The sequence below is a fragment of the Littorina saxatilis genome, linkage group LG16 (assembly GCF_037325665.1).
Source record: "Littorina saxatilis isolate snail1 linkage group LG16, US_GU_Lsax_2.0, whole genome shotgun sequence".
NCBI classification, from domain to species: domain Eukaryota; kingdom Metazoa; phylum Mollusca; class Gastropoda; order Littorinimorpha; family Littorinidae; genus Littorina; species Littorina saxatilis.
The window spans coordinates 34372116-34382115 of NC_090260.1; the positions used below are offsets into that span (position 1 = coordinate 34372116).

At 45.2% G+C, this 10000-nt stretch overlaps 1 protein-coding gene across 1 annotated transcript in view; it reads right to left on the reverse strand.

Annotated features, from left to right (window-relative positions):
• Positions 1-10000, reverse strand: part of LOC138950903 (aminopeptidase N-like) — a 36957-nt gene that overhangs the window by 17327 nt on the left and 9630 nt on the right. Inside the window, exons 4-11 of the mRNA XM_070322603.1 lie at positions 9903-10000; positions 9291-9411; positions 7323-7477; positions 6373-6486; positions 2304-2438; positions 1170-1235; positions 735-800; positions 1-59 (exon numbers count right to left, since the gene is read on the reverse strand). The exon at positions 1-59 is cut by the window's left edge and continues 123 nt beyond it; the exon at positions 9903-10000 is cut by the window's right edge and continues 29 nt beyond it. Of these exons, the coding sequence (XP_070178704.1) occupies positions 1-59; positions 735-800; positions 1170-1235; positions 2304-2438; positions 6373-6486; positions 7323-7477; positions 9291-9411; positions 9903-10000 (814 nt within the window). The remainder of the gene's footprint in view (positions 60-734; positions 801-1169; positions 1236-2303; positions 2439-6372; positions 6487-7322; positions 7478-9290; positions 9412-9902) is intronic.

Genomic DNA, 10000 nt, shown 5'->3' on the forward strand with positions numbered 1-10000 from the left:
AGAGTCCACGTATCCATAATGGCCTTGACATCCAGGTTCTTTCCATCCATCTGAGATTGCTGTTGATGAAGGTCAAGGTCAAAGATTTTGTTTTCATTTCAAAATGTTTAAAAACGGAGAGAATGTTCCTCAATAAACCCTTTTATTTTTTAAATAAACAAAAAAGCGTTTTTCACCAGACCACTTCCCTTGTACGATACAATCGCATGGCTAAATGTGACCCTCCACCACGGAATGACTCGCATGTCACCTCGCGCGGTTCTGCGCTAGGCTTAATATAAGTCCGGGGAGTGTCTGGTAACAGTGTGAGGGTCACCATAGTCACAGGCTTATAACTCAAACAGTTTTCGCTCTTTTCCAAAACGGTTTTCACCACTGGATAGAGCATAAAAACCTCTTTAGGAAAATGTAAAACATATGAAAAAAACAAACAAACAAACACATCGAGTGAATCCTATACACACCCCTATACCGGGGGTGTAATCATGCAAAGGTGACATGTGACTCATTCCGTGGTGGAGGGTCACATATGGTGTCTTTAATCAGAGTTGTATTTTCTGCGAGTAGGGTTTTTATATTGTTTTCCCCTCCTTGACAACAGTGGAAACAAACAGGAGTATGAAGTTGGGGGGGGGGGGGGTGAGGGGAGAGGAAGTGGATAATTTTCAAACAACAGCATAATAGAGTAGTGAAACTGAAATGAAAACGCAATTCTAAGTTCTGATGATGCTTACCTTCGTCATGGCCGCCCACAGGTCGTTATGGAATGCAGCGTCGTACTTTCTCTCCCTCAGGTAATTCTGTACACGGGGAACACAAGTGGAATCACGTTAATCATATACGATACTGACACATGCACAACCTGGTTGTGAGACCTTACGAGTAACATAACACTCATGATATGATTAAGTCGCCGTACGCACGCATGCACACGCAAGCACGCACACACACGCACGCACGCACCCACGCACACACACACACACACTCACGCACGCACGCATGCACGCACACACACACACATACACGCGCGTGCACACACACACACACACACACACACACATACACACACACTAACACACACACACAGACACACACAGACACACACACACACACACACACACACACACACACACACACACACACACACACACACACACACACAGGCGTACTGTCAGAGCCTTGGTGAAGGTGTTCGGCCCCAGAAAATGCTTCATCATCGCGATCACGCATGCTCCCTGTAGAGGAATATAACTGATTGATTAATTGAGTGACAAATGACAAGTACAATTCTTTATCTAACGAGGGTAATAGAATGAGCAGTGATTTGCGTTTTTACATCTGACCATAACCCGAAAGAGGGACTGGTCTAGTGAGTGAGTGAGTGAGTGAGTGAGTGAGTAAGTGAGTGAGTGAGTGAGTGAGTAAGTGAGTGAGTAAGTGAGTTAGCGAGTGATGATCGAGTGAGTGAGTGAGTGAGTGAGTGAGTGAGTGAGTGAGTGAGTGAGTGAGTGAGTGAGTGAGTGAGTGAGTAAGTGAGTGAGTGAGTAAGTGAGTTAGCGAGTGATGATCGAGTGAGTGAGTGAGTGAGTGCGCGAGCGATTGAGTGAGTTAGAGAGTGAGTGAGTGAGTGAGTGAGTGAGTAAATTTTTGCTTGGTTGATTTGATAATTGGTTGCTTGCTTGCTTTGTGTATTGATTGTTGAGAAACTGAAAAATGGGAATATCAAATACGAATACAAATCTTTCCTGACCAAAAAATACACAGTGTGATAAAAAAAAATTTAAAAGTGCATAAATAATATCAGCGTAACCAAACAGCTTGAGCCACATTGTCATCATCAGCGTCACCACCACAAGTATCAGAAAAAATAAAACAAACCGACCGAAAGACGAAACCTTCAAACAAGGCGTCAAAACTGAGAGAGAAAAAGTATAAACAATGACACTCACAATATTTTTGTTTTCGTTTTTTGTTTGTTTGTTTTTTGCATTTGAGAGAAAGGAATATCTTTTACACTCACATTTTTAGAAATCATTGTTCTCATCTATATTAAAATGTTGTTGTTTTTAAATGAAAAAAGAAACACGTGTCTTACGATTTAAATATAGGGACATTAATTTTGTGTAAGATTGCTTGGGTTGGGTTTTTTCCTTGACCTAGCTTTGTACTGTCAAGTGCATGGGTGGCTGTGTTTTATGTGGTAACAACTTTGGCACAAATTATACTGCGATTGTCACTCATCAAAACAACGGCATGTGTTTGAAAACAGACCGACAAATAAAGATGATTTCATCTGATCTCACCTTGCCGTATGAGATTCTGTCAAAAATCTCGTTGATTTCATCCGGGTGGTAGACAGGCACGTAAATGGGATGTGACGTCACCAGGCCGTCAAAATCGAACACGTTATGAAGATCCTCCGCCACGAACTGCTCGAACTGAAAATACGTCAGATATGTGATGGCGTCATCGTGAAGTCTTCGATTCATTTTTTTTTTAATGCACGTACTTCTCACGTACACGATCGCACGCACGCACGCGAACTCACGCACGCACTCACACACACGCACGCACGCACGCACGCACGCACGCACGCACCTACGCACGCACGCAGCTACATCCCAGCCCCTCCTAGCCCTCTACTCCTAACCTCTACATTCCTGCTCCCCTCCTAGCCCCTACATTCTACCCCCCCCCCCCCCTCCATAGCCCCTGATTCCTATCGCCTCCTACCCAGCCCCTAAGCCCCGACCTCCTCTCCTACCATTCCCCTCCCTAGCCCCTATCTCATATCCCCTCCCTAGCCCCTATCTCATATCCCCTCCCTAGCCCCTATCTCATATCCCCTCCCTAGCCCCTGTCTCATATCCCCTCCCTAGCCCCTATCTCATATCCCCTCCCTAGCCCCTATCTCATATCCCCTCCCTAGCCCCTATCTCATATCCCCTCCCTAGCCCCTATCTCATATCCCCTCCCTAGCCCCTATCTCATATCCCCTCCCTAGCCCCTATCTCATATCCCCTCCCTAGCCCCTGTCTCATATCCCCTCCCTTGCCCCTACTTCATATCCTATCCCCCTACCAATCTATCCCCTACCTCCTACGTAGGGTGCGTGTGTTTCTGTGTGTGTGTGTGTGTGTGTCTGTGTTTGTGTGTGTGGGTGTGTGTGTGTGTGTGTGTGTGTGTCTGTGTGTGTGTCTGTGTTTGTGTGTCTGTGTGCGTGTGTGCGTGTGTGCGTTGGTGTGTGTGTGTGTGTGTGTGTGTGTGTGTGTGTGTGTCAAAACAGTTGCAGGCGCACAAACCACAAAACCGCACACAACATTATTTGTTCAGCTATCATAGAACGCTGAGTTGAAATATTGCTGCTGAAAGAAAGCATGGGCGACAATACTCTTTCAAAGCAAACAACACAAAAAGAGCAATGAAAGTAATTGTCGGAGCATCGAATCTAAGGGTATAAGCAATACGCCAGAAAACTAATACAATGTATTGTACTTTTGACTTTATTCAAATTACGGTTCCAATACCAATTATTCAGACTGAAAGTAAGCGAGGCTTCTTACGTGATTACCAGGTATTTTGTTGTACACATGTAGTTATCTTACATTCACGAAAAGGGCGGGGATGTAGCTCAGTCGGTAGCGCGCTGGATTTGTATCCAGTTGGCCGCTGTCAGCGTGAGTTCGTCCCCACGTTCGGCGAGAGATTTATTTCTCAGAGTCAACTTTGTGTGCAGACTCTCCTCGGTGTCCGAACACCCCCGTGTGTACACGCAAGCACAAGACCAAATGCGCACGAAAAAGATCCTGTGATCCATGTCAGAGTTCGGTGGGTTATAGAAACACGAAAATACCCAGCATGCTTCCTCCGAAAACGGCGTATGGCTGCCTAAATGGCGGGGTAAAAAACGGTCATACACGTAAAATTCCACTCGTGCAAAAAACACGAGTGTACGTGGGAGTTTCAGCCCACGAACGCAGAAGAAGAAGACATTCACGAAATAAAATAATATTAAAGGGCAGCTGTCGGGTTGCCTGGTCTCAAAAATGCGCGGAGTCGCGTGCAAAAACGCGTTTAAGAGTTTTCCGAGTTGATTCAACTAAAGACTGTTGATTTGGTCCAGAAGAAGACACTTTCATCATTAGTTTGAAACCATTAAAATGCGTGAAACTTTCTGCTAGTTCTCACAATCCGCAAAAAAACGAAGCAGTTGGCAGGCCGAAACGACTCAAAATCCGCGACCGACAACTCTGTCAGCACAAGAAAGACGCCGCAGCGTTAGCCTTGCTGTGACGTCACTCGAGGAAGCCGATAAGGCCGCTGTGAAGTTTACAGTACAATGTAGACTACAGCTGGACATCTGTAATGCTGTACGCGTGATTGATTCTTGCACAAAGTAAAGTATTAGGATGGTAGTATCTTCTCAAGACCCACGTTCCCATTTTCTCTTCTTTGATCTGACCGACTTCAACCTTTACAAGTCATTTCTAAAGTGGTTCACATGCTGTTGCTACTCCTCCAGTCCACCCGGTTAAACCATAAAGTTGCTCAACCACAGACCCTCGTGTCCCTTGTCAGCAGACACTGTACACTTATGAAGAAGGTCCGCTTGAGGTGTCACACCAATTACCGTGTACGTGTGAGGTACTGAATTCAAGACAAAAGCCAACTCTGCCGGTGGGAAAATCTAGGAAAGAGATGATGATAATACATCTTCAGTTACTCACTCAAGTAGATAGATGAGATAAGATAAAGGGAAGAGAGACGGAGACAAAGATGAAACAGTGGATCCAGTGTGGAAAATGGGGGAGGGGGGTTCGGCCGCGAAAAATCAAAGATGAATTTGTCAAACTGTGTTTGTGATGGTTATCGAGTGTGTGTGTGTGTGTGTGTGTGTGTGTGTGTGTGTGTGTGTGTGTGTGTGTGTGTGTGTGTGTGTGTGTGTGTGTGTCTGTGTGTGTCTGTGTGTGTGTGTGTCTGTGTGTGTCTGTGTGTGTCTGTGTGTGAGTGTGTTTGTGTGTGTGTGTTTGTGTTCCTCGACGCGTGACAATATCTGCCAATAAGTTGAACAAAAACAGGGTTCAAGTGGAACAAAAGCAGGAGGGGGACGGAAGACATGTTATGAACTCCGTTTTTTACTGCGAAATTTTGGCCTGGGAGAAGTCACCCCATCCTAAGTTTCTCTTCACCTACCCGTGAAGTATGCTTGAGGGCTTGACTAGACAACCCGATTGCGCCCATTACACGGCATAAAGAGAGCACCGTTCAACCCGGCCGATTCCGCGGCTGACGTCACGCGTCCAAGGGAAGTAATTTTGGAGCGGGCTGCATTGTCTCGGCCAAGAATGCAAACTTTCTTCGATTAAAGGCATTGTAGCATGTCTAAAGTCTTCGGACTTGTGTTATCAAGCTGTCAAAATCACCAAGTAACTTTTAAGTATAGTTTCAGTTACATGATAACTCATTCTAAGGAACAGATTTTGAGAGCCACAACCCGACAGCTGCCCTTTAAAACCAATGAAGACTTGGTGGTGCAGTCGAACCTCGCCCCATGCGACCACCTCTCGAAAACGACCGCCGTCTGCATGCCCACAACGGCCACTCAAAATGAGCGCAGATGAGGGTTTTTTGGAGTAAAATTCACCTTTCCATAGCGACTACCTGTCTACAAGGACTCCTTTTAGTCGGTCACGTGGGTGGCTGCTTCCTCACTGGGGAAAGCGAGCTGCCATACAGTATACGGCGCGCTACCCATTTTGTTCTTCTTTTTCCTGCATGCGTGTATTCATGTTCCCAAGCCCCGAGACTTTCGCTGTGAACTTGGGATCTTTATCGTGCGTGCACACGGGGTTGTTCGGATACCAATATGAGAGTCTGCACAAAGTTGACTCAGGGAAATAATCCCTTGCCGAACGTGGGGATCGAACCCACGCCGATAGCGACAACTGGTTTTGAAGCCAGCGCCTCTTACCGACTGAGCTATTTCCACGCCAAGTTATTGACAGGTTCAGACAGGTTCAATGAGCGCTTCTGGGGTGATAACGCGAGACAACTCCTGTGATCTTGCCCCGAGGTGGCGCCAGTTACCAGCCAAAAGAAAGAAGGGGCATAACCTCACCAGAACCGACCATTTCTGTTTACCGTATAAAATGCACGACTTACACACGAACTGTGACCAAACCGATATGCTATTTGGGACCAATGCAAGGGTTTTTTTCCTTTCTCGTGTGATCTTGCCGCGAGGTGGCGCCAGTTACCAGCCGAAAGAAAGAGGGGGCATAACCTCACCAGAACCGACCATTGTCTGTTTACCGTATAACATGCACGACTTACTCACGAACTGTTACCAGAACCGCCAATTGTTTAACTTACCATTTTCCAGTCCGGATGCACAAAGTCGACTCCCACGTACTCCATGTAGCTGGCAAAGCCCTCGTTCAGCCACAGGTCATCCCACCATGACGGCGTCACCAGATCTCCGAACCACTGAGTTAATAAACAGCATATCGTATCATGTATCTAACACTTTCTACCCCACCTATTTTGACCAAGTTTTTTTTTTAGCTGAGACCAGCTGTGCTGCAGCAGGTCACTCAGAATTGTAGTAACTGTGTAGAAACTGTGTATCAACACGCTGGAATGCAGGCGTTAGATCGACGTTACAGGAAGCGACTGAAGTGACTATGTGTACAGATATATCCGTACCAGGTCAGATAGAGCCATATAAGTGGGTACGGATATATCCGTACCTGGGAGACAATGAGTTATAAAGATAGGATGACATGCAGCAAACACAAATATTTTTTGTAACTAAAGCGTCGAACATGGAATACAATGCAGCGAATACAAGTATATTTGTAACTAAAGCGTCGAAGCTGGAATGAAATACAAGTAACTATATCGTCAAAAGTGGAATGAAAAGCAATGAATACAAGTATCATTGTCACTAAAGCGTCTTCTTTGTCAAGATTTGTCAATCGTTCCCGGACATTTACCTGAGTAGGAACTTTGGATTTTTGCTGATGAAGCATCTATAAGATCATTGTATTCATGTGAACTGAAGAAAACATGCCACAGATAAGTGCATCCGAAGAAAACACGTATTGCACACTTGTGAATTTACAGGTTTTTTTTCTTTTTGTCAAAAATTCGTAAATTTACTAGTTTTGCAAATGTACTGTAACATATACAGATAATTGTTTTATGTAGGTTGTACATTTAATTGTTCTATTTTGTATATATGTTCTTTCCTAAAGGGCCTAGAGCCGTAGGTTAGGCACTTAAAAATGTCCAGTAATTATCATTATCATTATTATACAGACCTGATGTGCCAGCTCATGCGAGACGATGACGGCTACGCGCTGCTTATCACCCTCGCTCGACACGCCTGGCTGGTACAGCATGGCTGTTTCACGGTACGTAATCAAGCCCCAGTTCTCCATGGCTCCCGCAGAGAAGTCAGGTATGGCGATCATGTCTATGGCACAGTGACAACAATCAACACAGTGGAAATACACAAATAAACATCCAAAAACAGATATACTGCCTAGTGTCTGTCTACTTCGGGACCTTTGGGTCGACAGACTAGTAAATGTAACCAGGGGCGGATCCAGGGGTTTTCGGAACCAAGAATTTTTTTTTTTAATTTAAAAAACTTAATTAAAAAAATAACAAAATTTGAAAATAAAAAAAACTGATGGCTCAGATTTCACCAGATTGCTCCATGTTCCTTGATTTTTCTGAAGAAAAAATCCCCCAAGGAGCTTGTCTTTGAGGCTTTTGAAAAGTAGTTGGGTCATTTGGTGGCTCAGATTGCACCAAATTGGTCAGTTATCCTTGTTTAGATCCAAATTTGTCATCTTAAATTTACTTTTTGGAAGGTGTATTAGGGGAAGTTTCTTGACTCAGATTGCACCAGATTGCTCCATTTTCCTTGTTATCAACATTTTCCGTAGGAGGTTCGAACGCTTCGCGCCCTCAACTAAACGCTTCGCGTCGTCGAGTTGTCCCTAAAAGAAATTTGGACCCCCCCTCCCAATAAAAATGATGTGATCCGCCCCTGGTAACGTTCTGTTTTGTCAACAATAAACGTTCCAATGACCTATCATTCTGGTTCTTAGATTCAATACAGTGGAACCCCTCTTAAAAGGTCCCCCATCTATCTGAATTTGAACGTGGGCGTCCATGGGTTACGGTGCACGAAGCGAAAGTGGGTGAAACCCCACACGGGTGAGAATAACAAACCGCAGGGTCTGAATCGTTGAAATCGTTAAGAAATCTCAATTTCATCCAATCCAACACCGCGCCTGACTCAGTCCCACCCGGTTGGTAACTTTCTCGCGCTCAGCTGTTAGAGCACTGGACATGTGATCCTTTAGTTCACGGGTTCTAATCCGGGCCGGGACGGACACGCGTCAACTGATGTGCAGAGACGGTATCCATGTCCCACCCCGTGTCATCACAGTGGCACGTAAAAGACCTCGATCATTCTGCCAGAAATGCGGGCGGGTGATTACGCCTAAACACGCACACACCACCTGGGTAGCGCGACTCTTGGTGCTGCTAGCTTTCAGGGGAAGCGTCCCGAATATTCCAGCAATCGGATAAAACAGTGAAATGGAAATGAAATGATATATCGTTATTGGTTAAAGGTATTGAGTATTCTCCTAAACTGGGATCTTATGTTTCTGCTCGCTCGAGTTTGGGGGCATGACCCTCATTTAAGTGCCGGCACATGACTCACGAGAAAGTCCTTTTTACATCTGGAAAGTTAGCCAGAATGCCAAGTCAAACGCCTTTAGTGCAAAGACAGTTAACATAATGGCCCTGTCACACCTTGACGATTTAGCCAGCGTATACCGACGTATCAAAATTTCCCTAAAACGCTGGCATACGCTGAACTATCGATGTTTTTTTTCAATGTTGGGCGTATACATAGCGTATTCATAACGAGTTTGACGTACACATACCGTGATAGTAACTTATGGGGCTGTCACACTATAACGTATAGCGGCAGTAACTTATGCCGACTTATGAGAATTTTCATCGAAACGCTGGAGTACGTTTGACATAAGTAAGGGGTAGGTTTGGTATAAGTAGCATACGTTAAAAGCACGCTGGTATAAGCTGGCATAAGCTGGCATACGTTGTTGTACGCTGAGACCGATTTTTTTAATTTGTTTTTCTCTATCTATCTATGTATCTATGTATCTATGTATCTATGTATCTATGTATCTATGTATCTATGTATCTATCTATCTATCTCTCTATCTTCAGCTATTTCAACGCACCTTGTTTGGGCAGAGGGTAAGGAATCTTGTAGTAGTCCTCGAAGAAGGTCAAGACCTTGACCCCAACCTCCAGGGCGTAGTGTGCCTGTCCGATGGACTCCGGCCTCGCCCACACTCGGTACTGCAACAGTTCACAACATTCATCATCTAGCGAGGTCGTTTGGCATTGGCATTGGCAGAATGGCAAAACATATTTTGAACTAACGGACAAAAGCTTTCACGATGAGGAGTGGGGGGGGGGGGGGGGGGGGGGGGCGGAGTGACGACAAGGACTACCTTAAACCGTCCAAACAATTGACGACAGCAGAGATTAGGACTGTGCGCAGTATGGCCACCATTATCAGTCTCGGCTCAGGTGCACGAAGAGAAAGTGGGGGGGGGGGGGGGGGGGGGGGGGGGAATGCAAATTAACTTCCGCTTTACACAGTCCTTTTTTAGACAAGACAACCTCCCTCCCCACTGAGTAAGAAAGCAGCTCGAATTTAAATTATACCGTAACCTTATCCACATAGTGTGTTGTGCTCCTTCTTAGTATGTTGATATGCGTGAATAAGATTAAACTTGTTTCAGAACACACACAGACACTAACAGACAGACTTACCCAAAACCTACCGTAATATTATTGGACGTAGTTGCGTTGAGGTTGACGAAATCACTGATGACAAAAGCCAGGAGATAGGTGGACATCTTCGGCGTGGTCTCAAATACAT